Raw genomic sequence first — 18,759 nt, 5'->3', positions numbered from 1 at the left:
AAAACATAAAAACTTTAAAATGTCAGAATGAGACACACCAGCAGAGACTTATTTCAAACTAAAATCATCACTTTTTCTCTCTGTGACAGTTGACAGAAAAAAATGTGAAATCTCTGTGAGGAAGTCTTTCCTAAATCAACATATATCAGTAAAAGTAGTTCATACTTTAAGTCAACTGCTTTTACTGTATACACTAACCTCTACAGAAGGGCACTTAAGATGCTGTAAATGTAGCGAGTTACAGGTTTATTAGGTGCACTACACACTTGTTATTAAAGCTGGTCTTAATCTTTCTCCTCATTTGACAAAATATTAGAAACATTTTCATTATAATGCATTATAATGCTTCTGTAGGATTACAGTGTAGAACTACACTGTGTGGGAAGCATTTACAAAGGAACTGCTTTGTGAAAGAGAAAAACCTACACGAGCAATATTGTCACTCTGGCAGGGGAGTTCATCAGTCTGAGATTGTGTTCATGTACAAATTCTGTGTTTCACTGATGTGAGCATAGCACAAACACACACACACACACACACACACACACACACAGAGAGAGAGAGAGAGAGAGAGAGAGAGAGAGAGAGAGAAGATGAGAGATGTGCATGGCTGCAAACACATCCACCAATACACAGTTTAGTTAAGGCTCTGCTCTTTCAGTTCTTAAAGAATCTTTCTGAGATTTTTCTGCAGCTAACTATTCCCCCTTTCATTAAATCTGAACTAAATCAACAACATCAAAACATAGCACAGGAGGAATTTGTAGTGATGGATCAAGCTGTGGCAACCAACAGCGTCGGCATGTGCGTATCAGCAGAGTTACAAATGTACGTTATAATGCATGCGTTGTATGTTACTTAGCCGCACAGCAGTGAATGAGCCAATCATTGTAAAGCATGTAAAGAGATGATGCCAATCACCTAATTACAGGCACAACTTCTGTACTCTGCCTGAACTAATACTATGCTTTATTTGCATAGTTTATTTATTTTACTTGCTGATATTTGTTGACTTAATACTAAAGAAATTAGAAATCTGTGAAAATAGTATACATTTACCCTTCGCCCAAAATGTAAAAATACCAAATCTTTAACACGCAGTGCATGAAGGTCTTAAAGCAATAGTTTGACATTTTGGGAAATATGCTTATTCTCTTTTTTGTTGAGAGTTAGATGACAGCAGCCAGATAGCTTAGCTTAGCATAGGGGGCGACAGCAAGCCTTGCTTTGTCCGAATATAACAAAATAGGGGGGAAATGGTTTGTTTAATCTGTACAGAAACAGAAGTGAAAAAACGACTATTGGAGTTGCTGGTAGAAATCGATTTTGTTACCTTCAGACAAAAGGTAACATTTCCAGTCTTTACACTAAGCTAAGCTAACCAGCTGCTCACTGTAGCCATATGTTTAACGGACGGATTCATTTGTGAATAAGCATATTTCCCAAAATATCGAATGATTGCTTTAAAGTATCAATATGCCTCAAAACATAAATGTTTGCTGTGAATAAACTGATGATTTCCTGGATTTTGTTCCTTTTGTTTGGCCAGTTGCTTCTTTTTTTATTGTGTAATTGTATATATTTGTGTGTCTAGTGTTGCAACCTTCAATTATTTATGTGTGCGTTCTTGTGTTCTCTCACACCTTGGGCTGTTCTAACGGGGAGAGAGGCATAAATAAGTCAACAACACGGCCTTATATATGACACATAGACACACACATTGGCAATTGCCACAGTGTTGTGGACTGTGATCAGCAGCAGCAAAGAACATTTGTAAAGGGAAATAAAAGCACACTGGTACATACACACACATACACACACAGAAACAAGACTCTACTAACATCACAGCATCAAGGACTGTCTGTCCAAAAAGGAAAAATATAGCAGCACAGGGTACAACACACAAAACACACACTGGCCTTGCATTAAAAATGAGATGCTGGCCCACAGGTGTCATCCGCTAGAAATAATGCTTGTGATGCAGATACATTTTTACCATATATTTTTTGATTTTCGATCAGTAGTGTCGATTGAAATTATATCAGTACTAGCCTTCAAAATGTTGATCAAAACCTAATGTACTAATGTGTGCCACTGTTTACATGTCTGGTTGCGTGTATGTGTGTGTGAGTACCACTGCTGCAGATATGTTCCTACAATGTGGCAATGGTGTTAATGGACGGTGGGTCAGCATGGGAGGCTGTGTGAGTCCGTCACCACAGGCAAGGCAAGGTATGATTAATCCCCACTTCTTCTGGGCCAGAGCATGAAGCTCACCACCAGGCACCAGTCAAACAGCAGACAGTTTACAGTTAAGCTATATTATCTAAACCATTTTGGAAGTAAAACTGAAAGTGAGCGTGTTCGAAATGTCAGTAGCAATCCCTCATGGCACAGGAAAATTGTGTGCATGCACAAGTACAGCAAGAACAGTAGGTCAAAGTTGAATCCAGTAGTCGGTGTGTGAGCTGTGATGATGTTTACAATGGATTGTCTGACTGCTCAGTTTTCTTGCCCCCATCATACTCCTTTTTAGCAATGGAGTTTATTATTACCTCTAACAGGAATAAATAAAAACTACATCATGATCCAAGCTATAACAAAGTGTAATTATCTGTTACGAAGAGTCTGAAAAGCTGAGGTAGGCAAGGCACTACCTGAGTGATGTCAGCTTTGATATAGGACTTAGGTACCCAGGCTTTGACAGAACCTTTACCGCTGTTCAACTCTTTTTATGCACTCTGACAAATGTAATTGACTCAACATCAGAAGCTAACAAGGTAAGCCTGGTTGGGTTGGACTGTCTCTAATCTGTTGTGTTTGCTGCTGTCTGGTTGTGAGGTTAAAGAAGAGAGTATTACTAGATTTTCCATCAGTAAATCCATGTCGGGTTTGCACAAGCGATGGAGCCCAAATCCAACTAATGCACGTTATAGCTTACCTTTCTGTTCCCTCCTTTGGAGATTAGAGAATATATCTCTGAGGGCAAAGTAAGATACACAGACATAGATTTTTGTCCCCATAATGTGATGAAAACATAGTGTATGTGTGTGTCTGTGTGATGTGTGTATTTCATGTTTGATGTGCATTTCTGAAAATCTCAAACTAGGATCAATGTCAGAACGGCTGACAGAGTTGGGGGCTTTAGTATAACAGCTGTGTCATCCTATACATCTCAATAAGCCCCGGACTCCGTCATACACACCAGCTGCAGGGGAGATACAGAAACGCACACACACACAGACCCAGGGAGAAAGAGGGAGAGAGGCACATTGTAACAGGGTGGGAGACAGACACATAAATAGACACTGTCTTTTATGGGATTCAATAGTGCTGTAAATGGGGAGGAGGAGGGGGGAGGGAGGTGTGGTCAGACACTGGTGATGGCTGTCTGCATAGACAACCCAGCCACACCATGGACATCTTTGTGATTGTTTATAATGGCACTGCAGATATCACACTTGGATAAAAGTGTTGCATCGCGTCCTGCAAAGCTGTCTGTCACCCAGCTTTGAGACACAGGACCATGAGAGGGCTACAATTTAAATAGAAGGCATAATTGTTTCCACACTGTTCTCCCAGAGTCTTCATTAAAAAGACAAGGCGACTTTGTTAATAGATATATAGTCCATTATACACTCAATGTGCTTTTCATTAAAATTCACACACCAACAAGTAACATGTACACAAGGTTATTATAAATAAAATACAATACAAACACAATAATAATAAAAGAAGAGAAAAAATTATGAAAACCCACCCACCCACCAAAAGAGATTGACAAACCCTACGTCCATCCTATAGACAACAACCACAAATGCAAACAGTAATTAGGTTTTCAGTTTACTTTTAATTGTGGCCACAGTTGTGATGGATCTCAGGTCGTCAGGCAGTTTGTTCCAAAGAACAAGACCAAAGCAAAAGCACCCTCACCAGATCTGGATCTTATTCTAGGTACAGTTAGAAAACCACCACCTGATGACCGGAGAGGTCTGGTTGGCATTCATTTTAGTGCTTTATACACTGTTAGAATTTTTGCATTGATTCTGTGTTGTACTGAGAGCCAGTGAAGTTATTTAAGTACTGGAGTAATATGTTCAGCTTTGTGTGTATAGATGAGGGGTGCTGTGTTTTGAATGAGCTGGAGGCTTGCTATTTCAGCAGAGCATTACAGCAGTCAAAGTTGTGTTGCATGAATCAGTTTCTTAGAATCAGCTTGAGATATAAATCCTTGAACAAATCCCATGAAAAGACCAAATTCAAAAATGAATTTATCCCACTAAAATTCTTCTGTGCCATGGACCTCCATTGTCATCCAAAACCTATTAAAATCGCATAAAAGAGGCATGATGTTGCATTTGGGTGAGATATTCCTTCATTATGAAAAAGATGCCAGCAGTATCCTTTAAAATAACCTCCAAAAATATGGACACATCAGCTGACATTTCAAAATATCTCCCGCAAGGCCAATACGGAGCCAAGTTACTGTGCAGTGCTAGCATTAAAGGGATAGTTCACCCCAAAATCAAAAATATATATTTTTCCTCTTATCTGTTGCCAGGTTTTGGAGATGTCGGCCATAGAGATGTCTGTTTTTTGAGGCACTTGGCTTGTGGTGTGATCAGTTTTATGTTCTTTCTACCTACATGAAACTGTTCACATCAAGGTCTGTGGATTATCTGGAGTAACCGGGTCATGATTTCTGTAAAGAGACACTGCTGTTCAGTTTTTCAAATGTATTTTTTTGGTGCTTTGAGCACCACAAGCCAAGTGCCATATAGTTCCATTATGTTCAGACTCGTTGGAAAAAACGGCAAATTCATTGCCCTTTCTATCTTGTAATTACAGCTTGAGACCACAGTGGCTGCTGTTCAGCAAAAGTCATTTTAAACATTGGTAGTGTAAACTTTGCCCTCATATGCAGATCCTGAAATTTATTTAAGATGGTGGAGTATGACTGTGCCTGTGTTTTTTAGTGTGGGTGGGTGCATTGACACTAATCTCTGCCCTACTAGTCAGTCAGTCAGTGGTCACACATCCTGAACCCAGACGTACAAAGCAAACCATCAAAACTCTAAACCTTTCAAAACAACCCAAAGATGGATTGAGAGATTACAAATTCTCATCTCCAAGCAGCTTTCATACATTCCAAAATGCCCTCAGTATTAAAGAGCAATCTGCAAGTATGACCCTAAAAAGCCCCGGGTGTATACAGCTGCAACTGCAGCCCGAACACACATGTTGTTTTTGCTAGTCAGGGTTCATAACTGCTTACATCTGCTCTGAACAGACTCCACACACATACTGTTTGCTATTCTAAGCTCAACATGTAAGTTTGATTCATATGTTGGTTCACGTTCATTGATTTAGGGCAGTGGTTCTCAACATGGGGGTCAAGAACAAGATAAATCTGAGAGGTTGCAATATGATTAAAATGACATGAAATCAGAAACACTAAATTTCACTTTTCTATAATCTTTGCAATTGTGTAAATTATGGGTGAATTTTACCTCTTCAGGGTCTTCAAAAAATCATTCAAATAAAAAACTGACAGAAATTAGTCTTTGATGAAACTGGTCACAACCTGCAGACATGGGCAACTGGACACCGTGTTCATTTTAATGGAGTCACGGTTGGGAACCACTGCTTTAGGGTACATACTGTAGTGAATACATCAGGTGACCTAATGGAGATATCGTCAGGTTTTGTGATTCAAGATTCAAGTTTTTATTTAGATGTTCCAACATGATACATTGTTCAAAAGTTGGTTTTATTCATGGTCAATTTATCCATATCATGTGTCTACATAAGTACAATAGCTGTGTCAAAGGGATGAAATGATGGCTCTGTAAATACTGCATTTGTAGAATTAATGGTAACACTGCATTAAAGTAGCAGTCAGATAAGGACACAGCTCTTACCAAAGCTTTCTACCCTCGGGCTGTTTCAAACATCAGCTTGGCACTACATGGGGCTGGGATTTAGAATCCCAAGTAACTGGCTCTGTACCTCTCAGAAATCCTTTGGAAAGGCAGCCGAATGTGGAGCAAGTGGATTTTGTGGATTCAGAGATTTAGCACATGCCACTGATGGCAGTGATGGAGTCTTGCTCTTCACGGTCTTGCTCTTTACAGTGGAAATCTATGAAGGCTTTGCTGCCCTCCCTGCTCACTCGGCACTTTCCTCCGACTCCACGTGTCAGACAAAAGACAGTGTAATGGACTTTCAAGCGTTCTAGCTCCAACACCTATAAAACTCTGGGCCAGGCTACTCCCAGTGCCTGACTGGAGTAGAATCTTGTTTCATGTATTGTAGTGTACCAGTGTGTGCAATCAAGTGCTGCTATGAGAGAGGGAACGACAGGCAATTTAGGAATGATTAAAAGCCACTAAATCACCCTGTCACTGTGTTGTATGTGTGTGTGTACATCCGTGTATGTGCTCTGTTGTTTCTTGGTGCGCTTTCCCCAGCAAAGTTGCCTTTCATCACAACAGCCCACTTGGATGAGCAGCCATAACTCATCGAAAGTGGCCGCCAGATGGAGGACATGATTTCCTGTCTAAATTAATGGGATAGATTGGACCAACCAGAGTTGGCATCAAACAAGTAAACATTACACAAACACCCAGAAGCTTGCATCAGTGTCTCTATCATTCTTGCATACAGATTTTTGCTCTCTAACCATCTCCCTTCCTCTCTTCCTCCTGTTTTCCCTCTCCAAAGAAACTGCACCTACATTTTCTGTCACACAAATATGTGAAATATAAAAAGACAGAAGGTCCAAACTCTGCGGTGTGCCGTCACAGTGATGCAGGCGTGTGACTTTGCAGTAGCTCAGCCGGGACAAAGTAACAATGTTACTCAGCACCCTGGGGTGGGGGGTGGAGGGTGTACCTGTACCTGCTGCTGCACAGAGACATATTGCACCAGCCTGACTACCATTAACTGTCCCTGTATGACTCCCCCTCTGTGACTCCACACTGCCATGTGGGGCCTAGGAGACACTGGCAGTGTTGGAAGAAGTACTCAGATCCTTTACATAAAAGTACAGAAGTATTATCAGTAAATTGTACTTAAATTATCAAAAGTAAAAGTAGTGGTTGAGCAGTAAAATGTCCCCTGTAGTTATTATGTTATTATATATTACAATATCAGATACAATATCAATACTGACACAATAAAGTGTACATAGCATTTTACTGTTGCAGCGGGTCGAGGTGGAGAAGTGTATATAAAGTTTTAACTACTTTATATACACTTAGATAGTGTAGTCTAGTGGTTCCCAACCGAGGGGTTGGGCCCCTCCAGATTGTCATAGGAGGGTAAATCTGAGGGGTCGTGAGATGATTAATGGGAGTGGAAAGAAGAAAAAACAGTTCTGATACACAAATCTGTATTAATTTTTTGGACTTCTCTCTAATCTTTGCGAAATATTGGAAAGTTTTACCTCTTGGGCCTCTAACATTTATTTAAATAAAACCGTGTGAGAAGTTTAGAGAGGAAATAACTCAACTAAACAACTGCTACTGCTAACAACTCATAGACCACCAACTACACACTGATTTTTTTATAAGAGGTCACAGGTCAAAAAGGTCAGGAACCACTGGCTTAATCTTTAATGCATTGTATCTTATAATATGATCATATGTTTCTCTATGGCATTTTTTATCTGAAGAGTAACTTGTAAATCCAGCTGTCAGATAAATGTAGTGAAGTAAAAAGTGCAATATTTCACTCTGAAATGTAGTGGAGTAGAAGTATAAAGTTGCATAAAATGGAAACACTCAATTAATACTTCAGTAAATGTACTGAGTTACTTTCCACCACTGGACACTGGCACTGCAGGGGTTGTGTGCAGACTGATGCTCAGAGGACTAAAACTAATTGGCTAACTAAAAGGTGCAGCAGCAGAGGAAAGCTACAGAGGTACAGAGCAATGAGCTGCTAGAAGGGTAAGAACACTGATTAGAAAGTGTGTGTCTCATCATTTCATTTCATCACAGCAAATTGTGATAGAGTTGGTGAATGTATTGTAAAATTAATAAGGCACCATATTATATGACATTTTAAAAAGCAGGAAAAGGTTATCCCTGAAAGACAGGTGGCCGCTTACATCTGAACTTCCAGCAACTCCCTGCTGTCTGATGTGACCATCACAAATGTAACCCTGCACTGCCCTCTGCTGGTAAATACACCAAAGCCCAAGACCTACATGGACTTATATGTCAGTAAAAAGCAGTCATAACAAAACATTTTCTGTTTCCAGTAACCAGATGGCTTCTGGCTGTGCCTCTAAGTTGGTGACTGTGCTCTAAAGTGACTTTGCTTTCACCTTTAAAACTACCTGGCACTAACAGTCATCTGCCTACTCTCCATGCTGCAATTTAAACATCTCTTCCTCCTGTCCGACAGCTGCGGCCAGACATTCCCACCTCTCCCCAGCATGACTCACCGTGTACTGCTTACACATGCGTGGCGGTAAGAGAGACAGAGAGCGCGAGACACGCATAAACACCCACAAGCATGCACACACAATCACTGGTTATCGAAGGTGCCATTCACCAGGCCGTCCGCCAAATCACCAGGCAAGCCGGGGTGGTCATGGCCGACCGCAGAAGGTTGCAATTAACTTTGGAAGCCTCCTGACAGCTCTACTTCTGTATGTGTATATTTGTGAGAGTGATGAAAAGTGTTGTCTGATTAAAACTTTGCAAATTGCTAACTCTCCATAAAGGAAATAAAAAACCCGGTTTCATTAGATTGATCGACAGCCGCTGTTTTAGTTGTTTGCAGGCATGGACATGTACACATGCGTGTGAGTGTGTGAGAGAGAGAGAGAGAGAGAGAGAGAGAGAGGGAGAGATGCAGTCAGTTTGTTGTGTGTCTCGCTGCAACTCTGGTTTGCTGTCATCTAGACGTCAGATACGCAGGTGTCCCTTCCAATGTCACAGACTATCTGAGGCTCAGAGCTGGAAGGAGGAGACCAGACTTCGTTAGCAGGTCAATTAGCATTTCCCAGACAACATCTGGAGGACACACTGGCCACCCAGCTGCTATTACACACCTATTAATTTCCCTTCTCCTCAGAATAGCATCAAAAACTATGTAACGGCAGTCTAATGAGTCCATCTTCGACTGGTACTGAATGTTAAACTACATTAAGGCGTGTAATTGAATACTATCTGGCAAAGTACCCAGGAGCAACTTAAAACAACTGTCAGAAATGTTAGCTTTGGACTCTGGAGAAATTTCAAACCAATCAGCAGTCTGTTCGATCTTCCTCCTGCTTTGTATTCAGACCTCATTATCAGCTCTTTCCTCTGTTTCTTATGGCTTCTCTTCAATACCTTATCTGTCTCTCATGGCCCTCTCTCACTACTACTTGGAAACTCATCTTTACAAGATTGATCTGAGCCAAACAGAGAGCAATGCCAGTTGCTCAGTGTAGTGCTGCAGGCAGACAAGCATTTGCAAAACTGTGGACACGTAGCACACATACACACACAGCGCGTTGACATTGATACATTCACATGGGATCACAGAAATACGAGAGAAGAAATGAGAAAAACAACTCTATTTATTCTCAGCTGACCCAGCCACAGCCAAAGGCGGCTGCCTCACATCACAATGGGGCTGTCAGGTGTGGCTGTCTTTTTGTGACTTCTTGATGGAGTCCCCCCCCCTTTTGTTTTATTTATTTATTTCTATAATCAAGGAAACAAAAATTTATCTTAAGTTTGAGGCAAGGGAGATGGATTGTGTGGTTGACAGGAAACTAGAGAGTAAGGGGACACATTGACAAATGTAAAAATGTCCACATAGAAAAGGCTAAACAGGAAATGTTATTTGGTAGTCTGTACTTGTTGAATCTGTTCTAGAGTATGTCTGGGTCCAGGGTAAAAGGCTGGTTGTTTGTAGCGAAGAAGGATGTGAAAGCAGATTTTATGGGTCTACGCATAAACAATTTGTACAACCAACCTGTCTTTCTATGCTGTTGCTGGTACAGATGCTTTATGCCACTGCCTTGGCCAGAAAGATGCCAATAGTGGTCATGGACTGCTTTAAAACTGTTGTAGAGAACCTTTCACCTGTAGTCTGTCTCACTCTGCTGAAGGACACTTTTCGCTCCATTTCCTGCTTCTCTGTTACTGAGGTTTTTACTTTGGTTGATTTTATCGAACGTGATTCTTTCACTGAACACAGATGATCAGATAAAACATTCACATATTTATGTGACTTCACAAAATATATTTTGAACCATTTAAACTGAACTGTGCAAAGGCTGGTTAGCCATTTACAAGGATAAAAAAAACACATGCATTAAAAATACTTAAATATTGAGATACATATCATATATCAAGATGTTTTCAGCCATATTGCCCAGCCTTACTGCACATACATTTTTCTTTGCTGTGATGGGAATGACCTCTAGTCTTATATAGGAGCTTGTTATTAACATTACTAACATTTGGGTAAACCTTTCAAGATTTCTGTATATCTATGTGAAGATTGTAGATATGTTCGTAACATTTCCAGAGTCTATATATGTTCCTGTTAGGCCCACATCAGTCGATTTTCAAACAGTCAATGGGAAGTAACACTTCATCTGTAATTTTCCCCAAAACATTTGATCATGTTGCCATCCGTGTTAGCATAAACTGACTGACATCAGCAATTACAGCATGATGTAGATGACTAAAGGTCAGCAGTTATTATCCTCTAACTTCAGCTCTATCTATCGGGACAGGAAATAGACCAAAGTTGAATACAGTGGACTGGGTACCACCTGTTTATCACACTGTCAAAATGTGCCATAGGTTCATATGTGGCATTAATATTTGACCTATAGAAAACAATGCGTACAGACAGGTTGGGTAAGAGATGAAAGCCAGGAAAAAGCAATTATAATAATAATAAATAAAAACTACGTTGTCAATGAAGTATATTTTCCCTTAAAAAACAAACTTCAAAAGTAATTGTATAGTACTATGCTAAGTCATCTCTTGAATTCAATTGGAAAGATGTATGCTCTATAATATTAACTTGTCACCAGTTGGAGCCTTAATAGCTCAGTCACGACTGCTTCTATAAAGCACTATTCTCACTGCTCTTCTTACATTGCAGTAGTGCCTTTGTTTGGAAAAAATTGAAAAAAAAAAACAACACTTGGCATCTGCTATATCAATACCATTCTAAGACATTTGACCTGAACCAAAGTTCAGACCATGTCTGTGAAAAGAAAGAAATTAAAAAGAAATTTAAAAGAATTAGTCAGGCAAAGTTGAAGGTGGACACCAGGTTTCTACATCATTTTACACAAATGTGAAACACTCTTTATCCCCTTGTTCCCATTCCAATAACTTGAATACCAATACACAATACTGATTCTGCAGTTAATCCCACAATCCCTTGTTTCCACTGGCCTAACATACTCTGGTGAAATAGATCTTTTACTTACTGTAAGTCAACCTAATTGGCCATGGTTATAAATGGTTTTCAAGTAGTAGCATAATCATTTGATATGTTATCTGTTGCCTTTTGTTAACTCTTTAGAATGATTAATTATGCATTAGCACTGAAATAATGAGAAACGCTATTAAAATGTCAACTCCTGATGAAAAGGAAGCAAGCATATTACCATAAGGATTTTATTCTGTCAGGACTATTTAACTGAGAGTTTTAGGAGATTTAATGCAGGTTACTAAATTAGCTAATGGTAATTTAGTAGGGGAATGGTCACTACATTCACAGTAGCCCAACATAAAAGTACAAGCTTAACCTGATGGTCGAGATAGGATGTTGCGTAACTGACATGTTTTCCAACTATGTGGGACCGCCTCTGTGCGGAGCTGGAACACCTAAAAGTGGGAAGTGAACGACCTCAATCGACAGTGGTGTGCTCAAAGATGGGCTTTTTTCCGGACTTTTCCATCGAGACCTGGACTTTAATAGCGTTTGTCATTACTCTCATCGCAGTGTAAGTGGCCTATGCGGTCTTGTTTATCGCTGTCTTTTAAAATGGTTAGAGATCAAACTTCCAAACTAATTATCCGATTCCACATAGAAGCGGAAATAATCAATTCTGCTGTTTAGTTTTGCCGCAGTCCCTTCTAGGTGAAGGTTGTGTGAGTATTTCTAAACTTAGTTTCGTTTTACTTAAGGCAATCTGAAATCGCAACCAGTTGCTGCAGTGGTAACTGGTCTGTTGTAGAGCAAAGGTGTAGCACAAAATGATCAGTGAGCGGAGAAGTTAGAGATTTATAGACCAAGCTTCTTCTGCTGAAGCAGACCTACAGATTAATATATTATAATTTGTTTTAAAGGAATAAAACTGATGCTGTACAACTCAGCTGTAGGCCTGCTTTATAAGGTTTGACAAGTTGCTAGTTTTTTTTTCCACAGATGATATATACAGGCTGTATATGATGCAATGCAGAAACAATCATGGAACTACTTCAGCTACACACTGAATGGCAAAACAAGTCAGGCTTTGGCAGCACACAAGATGATTTTACTGGAGGGCATTGCGCCCAGAAAAGAAATATATTTTTTTAATTTTTTTTATTTTGACATTTAAAAAAACATGCTAGAGCTATAGATAGAGATACTTGTGTTGATTTCTTATTAGCTCTTGTTCTTGTTTGTAATAAATAAATGTGCTGTACTTTACTGTAGAACTGTTAAGACGTTTTGATTGTAATGTCTGAAAGTTTAAAAAATAAATAAATTAATTTAGTTCCCCAAAAATATTTGATTCAGGGGAAGCTTGCCTAGGGCACCAAAGGTGCTAGGTCCAGCCCTGGCTAAAGGTATAACTGAGGATTTACAGTTGAATGTAATATGTCATACAAAAATATGTACAAAGAATATATAAATTTTGTTTAGGGTTGATTTCCCTCTAAATAAGGGAAGTGCAGTACTTAGATTTAGGTATTACACTGTTATTCTATAAATATTTTAAAGGCTCTGCACACTAACACAGGTGTTTTCAATTTTTCTGGCTCATGAGGCTTCTCTCAGGTTGATGTTTGGGGGAGCCAGGCAGAGATTTACTGAGGTGACCAAATTCCATGTACTGCACCCATAACAATGGCAAAAGCAAACGTTGTCCCACCCTAACAGGTGCAGCAAAATGAACAGGAAAGAAAGGGAGATGTCAATCAGTCTTTGAAGTAATAGAACCTTTATAAATCCTTCCCAAAACATTTTGACTGGTCAGGTACAGATGTAGCTAATAACATAGTAAAGGCTGCATTCAATGTCAAAAGACCCGTCATTTACTAGTAATAAGTTAGCAGTGCATTCAAATTATAGCCTGACATTAGGGCCATTTCTATGACCATTTGTGGGAATGTGAAACACAACTTAACTCATAACAAAAAATACATAACAATTTAAATAAAATAGAAACAAATAATGCAATGAAATAGACGAAGGGCGGGACAATCTACCATTTTGGTTTATAATAGGCTCACCTAACACACTGGTCAGTCTGTAATAACAGACGGATTTGGGCAACTGTGGTAGAGCGGGTCCTCCACCAATCGGAAGGCCGGTGGTTCGATCCCAGCTTCCCACATGTCGAAGTGTCCTTGGGCAAGACACTGAACCCCAAATTGCTCCCGAGGGCTGTGCCTTCGGTGTGTGAGTGTGTGTGAATGATTTACTTTCTTTGAACTGATGGCACCTGCCATCAGTGTGTGAATGGGGTGAATGTGATATGTAGTTGAAGCGCTTTGAGTAGTCGTAAAAGACTAGAAAGGCGCTATATAAGTACAGTCCATTTACCATTACCATTTGGTCTTGGTTTTCTAATCCTGTTTTTAATCCTCAGATATGGATATGCTCCATATGGCTTTTTCAAGAAAATAGGCATCCGTGGACCCAAACCTTTGCCCTTTATTGGAACATTTTTGGAGTACAGAAAGGTGAGACGCAGTTGCCATATTGATACAATGATCTAAGCGGACACTCTGCTGATAATGGTTTGGACTGTTTTGATACCTTTGTCACTCCTATCATTTTATTGCTTAGGGCATCCACAATGTTGACAAAGACTGCTTTCAGAAATATGGAAAGGTGTGGGGGTAAGTGTGTGTGCATATATTGTTTGATATTTATGAAGAAAGAATATATTATACAATACATTTCTTATGCCATGCTCCAGGCTGTAACAGTCACTATTGCTTTACAAGGTTGTACGATGGCAGGCAGCCTGTATTGGGTATAATGGACACAGCTATGATCAAAACGATCCTGGTTAAGGAGTGTTATTCTGTCTTCACCAACAGACGAGTAAGGAAAAACACTGTAGGGGCAATTTCCCTAATTAATACCTCAATACTAATTGAAGAACACAGTGTAAAGAAGGCATCCTCTGTGTGTGTGTGTGTGTGTGTGTGTTTGGGGGGGGTGGTTAGGATCTGGGCCTAAATGGACCCTTACGCGATGCTGTATCAATAGTAGAAGATGAGGAATGGAAGAGGATTCGCAGTGTACTCTCGCCATCATTCACCAGCGGACGACTGAAAGAGGTTAAAAAGCACACTGCAGCTTTAACATATTTTTAATGCGCACTATTCATTTTTTTGTGCATTATTCACATACATACATTCACGTACACTGAAACGGGTCGGTCCATGACACCTGTATGTAAATATTTAATGATTTAATGGTTTCATTGTTTACTTTTGGGCAGATGTACAAGATAATTTTGCAGCACTCAAGTAACCTGATGAAGAGTCTTCACAAGAAAGTAGAGGCGGATGAAGTCATAGAGGTTAAAGAGTGAGTAATGTTCTGGTTTGCGATGACATTTGGACACAGACTCTTCATCAGTATTATTCAGTTCTGGTAACTGATTTTGTTATTTGTGCTATTCAATGAATAGGAAACAACATTTCTTAACACAAACATTTGACTGGCTTAACTTTTGTCTTACTCCAGAATCAGTCAATTTGAATTATATGTTTGTCTTTTTTGCAGAGTATTTGGACCTTACAGTATGGATGTTGTGACCGGCACTGCCTTCAGCGTGGACATTGATTCCATCAACCGTCCCACTGATCCTTTTGTAGCAAACATTAAGAGAATGGTCAAGTTCAACTTGCTGAATCCCTTGATTGTAATTGTGGGTATGTCAAACATTATGCTGTAACCAGAATGTCTATCTTCCTCATGAGCACTGAATTAACTATACCTTATAATTTTTATTCATTACAGTTCTCTTCCCATTCTTGGCGCCAATTTTGGAGAAGATGGATGTGTCATTATTCCCTACTCAAGTGTTGGATTTCTTCTACAACTTTCTAAAGACAATCAAATCATCCCGGAATAAGAATGAGCACAAAGTAATGTGTATAGCTACAATGGATTTGATGTTGGTTGTTGGACATTTTTTATAATTAGTGTTAATAACCTTTTCCTTGAACACAAATTGGAAAATCAAAATAGGATTTCTACTTGTCTTGCAGAACCGAGTGGACTTCATGCAGTTGATGGTGGACTCTCAGATTTCAGAGAACAACAAAGAGGATACAAGCTCCCAAAAAGGTAGAGAAAGAAACCAGATGGAGGAATTAAAGCTGAAGGGTCACTTTAAAGATATCAAGGGTCACTTTCTTCCTTAAGAAGAAGCTCAAGTTGAATGTTTTCATGATGTGTGTATTACATGGCGTTTTGCTTACTGTCAGTCACAAGTAAAAATGGGAGTTTGCAAGGAAGCAGGAAGTAAACCTTTAAACCTTAAATGTAGACTTACAAATATTGTCTCATGAATGCTTTCCTTGGGGCATCTTTGTTGATCAACTGCTGTTAACTGTTGAAGTCAAATCAAGAATCAGGTTAAAAAGTCAGGTAAGTGTTGGACCAATCAGCAAAAGTTTATGATGTGATTTACTGTGTCTCGAAGCTCCTGAACCTTGTGAACAACAATTTAAAGTTGTTTTTAAACGTTTCATATTTATCCAGATTTTTTGGCAGATAGTTTCGGAAAACTTTAACATTGTTTCCAGTACAGTCACCATCTTTTTCCAGTTTTAAAATCCGAGTCAAAGACCAGTGATAACCCACTGTCACTGAGTGCCATAATCGTCCAGTCAGATATTAGCAAGGTTCATGTTGACTGAATGAAGGAAAGAACAGTCAATCACAAGATAATGCATGTTGAGCCTTTCCAGACCACAAAGTTACGAGCCGTTACTTTGACTATTATCATGATAGTGATAGTAGTTTAATCATGGTGTGTTTGTGTTGCAGGGCTGACTGACCATGAGATCCTATCTCAGGCCATGTTATTCATCTTTGCTGGCTATGAAACCAGTAGCAGCTCACTGGGATTTTTAGCCTACAACCTGGCAACCCACCCTCAGATCCAAAAGACCCTGCAAGAGGAGATTGATGAAACCTTCCCAGAAAAGGTTACTTGTTTTTTTTTTGTTTTTTTACTGTCACTGTCACTAATCTTGTTTGTATCAGCAACTGGTTCTACTACTACTTTATACTGTACCTCCCTCCAGGGTCAGCCAACCTATGAAGCCCTGATGCAGATGGAATACCTGGACATGGTGGTGAATGAGTCATCGAGGCTGTACCCTATAGGTAATCGATTAGAGAGAGTGGCAAAGGCTTCTGTGGAAGTGAACGGTGTGACCATCCCTAAAGGAACCGTCGTCATGATACCAGTTTACACTCTTCACCGTGACCCTGCTTTGTGGCCTGAGCCTGAGGCCTTCAAACCTGAAAGGTACTGGATTAATGTCAGGTTAATGTCAGATTTTACCCGAAATTAGTAATTTGGCTAATTAATTTCCGATATTTGTTGATCTTTTTTCAGGTTCAGCAAAGAGAACAAAGATAACATAGATCCGTATGCCTTCCTACCCTTCGGAGCAGGGCCAAGGAACTGTATTGGCATGAGATTTGCTCTCTTGATGATAAAGTTGGCCATAGTGAAGATCCTTCAGAACTTCAGCTTTGTCACATGCAAGGAGACACATGTGAGAAGACATTTTCAGTATTTGCGGTCTTACAATAGTGACAGCTTTTTAGGTATGACTGGCTGTCAGTGGATTTGAGATTTGGTAGGGCTTCATTTGTGACACATTTCTTGTTTTTCCTAGGTTCCAATGGAGCTGGGAAAAGATGGATTTACCTCACCCAAGAATCCCATCAAACTGAAGCTGGAGCCCAGAACAACTGTTGCCGATTCTCTCTCAAGCTAACTCTGATTATCTGTAATCTGGCAATTCTCACTTTAACCTGCTTCACTATCAGATCAAGTCACCAGCTTATGTTGGCTCGAGTACTTCTCATAAATGTATATATATCTATATCTATATCTATATAGATATAGATATAGATATATTCTAAAACAAAATACACAAACTAACCACTCACCTATAGGCATGTACACTGTAGCATTTACTAGTCCAAATGGAGCATATATCAATAGTCTAGGCTTCATTTATATAATTTAAGTTTCCTTTCTTTTTCAAACCAGTCTACAGCACAACATTTCAATTTAAATCTATTTAAAGGACATAATTTAAATGACAGAACATCTTGCAAAACTTGCATATTTTCAATAAAGAATTCAATAACATTTACTATGCATTACACAATTGCAATAAGAAAAACTGTAAAGCCTATCCAACAACTTGGCTCAATAAGCTTGGTTATGCTAAATAAACCACAGCTGATGTTTTTATGTCATTCTGATTTACTAACGCAGTTTAGTTTTTTTTTTCTCCATGTATTTTAACAGATTTTATAATTTGTTGCGATCTTTTTGATATCTTGAATATTAAAGAATGCCGATATGCGGAAGTACCATATCTGTTCTAAAGCAACGAGGCATGCTTTGCACATGTGTTAACAGAATAAATTTGCAATATGTTACCACTATATGCACACGTGTCAATTGTTGTTGCTTTTACTTTTCCTTGGTTATCTTCTCAGGCTAAAGTCCTTTTTATAACATTACATTACTGTAATAAATGTTCATGAATGCTATCATATTGCAATATGATAGCATTCATTGTAGAGAGTTTAAGTATGTTCAGTTATAGTTATCCAGCTTGGCTTGTTATTATGTCAGTGTTTTCTGGTTGGTTGTGTTCTTTGCTCCTCATTTAGAGAGGGTGGAGCTGAGAGCTTGTCACAAAGTGCAACTGAGTGGGCTGGGCTCAGGAAACAATATAAACAGGCATTATCTCATTCTCTTCCCCTGACCTCTCATACACCACATTTCACTGACGGCTTTATAGACATTACTGATATGCTCACAGTCACATCTCATTTGTGAGTGTGTTTATCATTTATCAAATAAAAAGGCTCACATTTAATTTGCGATGGTAATTGCAGTGCTTTACATCTTTCATAATATTATAGGAACTGAGAGAGAATATGAGACTGAACTTTAACTGAAATATGGCTTCGTCAGAGCCTCACGTGGCCTGGATTTACAAGTATATTCGATACTTTCTAGAAGGGGAGTTGTCAACAGTCTGGTGTGTACAGGGTTGAGAATGACATGCAGGCTTACGTGACATGCAGGCATACGCCACTGTTGTGGAAATTCTAGTCTTTCCGTAACCATGACTATGCACAATTTGGAGCAGATCCTTTAACCAAAATATCTTGTCTATCAGGTTTCTGTTCCTGTTCTTCAGTAAGACTGGGTCAATAAAAAGGTAGTAGGTAGGTACAAAAGAAGGAGAAGTAAAGAAGTGGACTATTCATTGCCTACCCTCTCTCTAT

General features: G+C 39.3%; 1 protein-coding gene across 1 annotated transcript; it reads left to right on the top strand.

Moving 5' to 3' along the window:
* The first annotated feature begins 11,806 nt into the window (after positions 1-11,806).
* Positions 11,807-17,906, top strand: LOC122883225 (cytochrome P450 3A40-like). Its single transcript, XM_044211588.1, has 13 exons — positions 11,807-11,977; positions 13,835-13,928; positions 14,035-14,087; positions 14,196-14,295; positions 14,421-14,534; positions 14,699-14,787; positions 14,986-15,134; positions 15,223-15,350; positions 15,474-15,552; positions 16,258-16,418; positions 16,518-16,744; positions 16,835-16,997; positions 17,121-17,906. Exons 1-13 carry the CDS (start codon positions 11,826-11,828, stop codon positions 17,220-17,222), a joined length of 1,611 nt encoding a protein of 536 aa, XP_044067523.1. The 5' UTR covers positions 11,807-11,825; the 3' UTR covers positions 17,223-17,906.
* Positions 17,907-18,759: the final 853 nt, after the last annotated feature.

Source organism: Siniperca chuatsi, linkage group LG10 (assembly GCF_020085105.1).
Source record: "Siniperca chuatsi isolate FFG_IHB_CAS linkage group LG10, ASM2008510v1, whole genome shotgun sequence".
Taxonomy (NCBI): Eukaryota; Metazoa; Chordata; class Actinopteri; order Centrarchiformes; family Sinipercidae; genus Siniperca; species Siniperca chuatsi.
Note: the sequence above shows the minus strand (reverse complement) of the source record. Positions and strands in the feature narration are given on the sequence as shown.

Bases quoted from the DNA above. Each gene is read 5' to 3' on its own strand.
- LOC122883225 (XM_044211588.1), top strand. From the start codon at position 11,826: ATGTGGGACCGCCTCTGTGCGGAGCTGGAACACCTAAAAGTGGGAAGT. The intron at 14,088-14,195 runs GTAAGTGTGTGT...TTGCTTTACAAG, and splicing joins AAATATGGAAAGGTGTGGGG to GTTGTACGATGGCAGGCAGC. The intron at 16,419-16,517 runs GTTACTTGTTTT...ACCTCCCTCCAG, and splicing joins ATGAAACCTTCCCAGAAAAG to GGTCAGCCAACCTATGAAGC.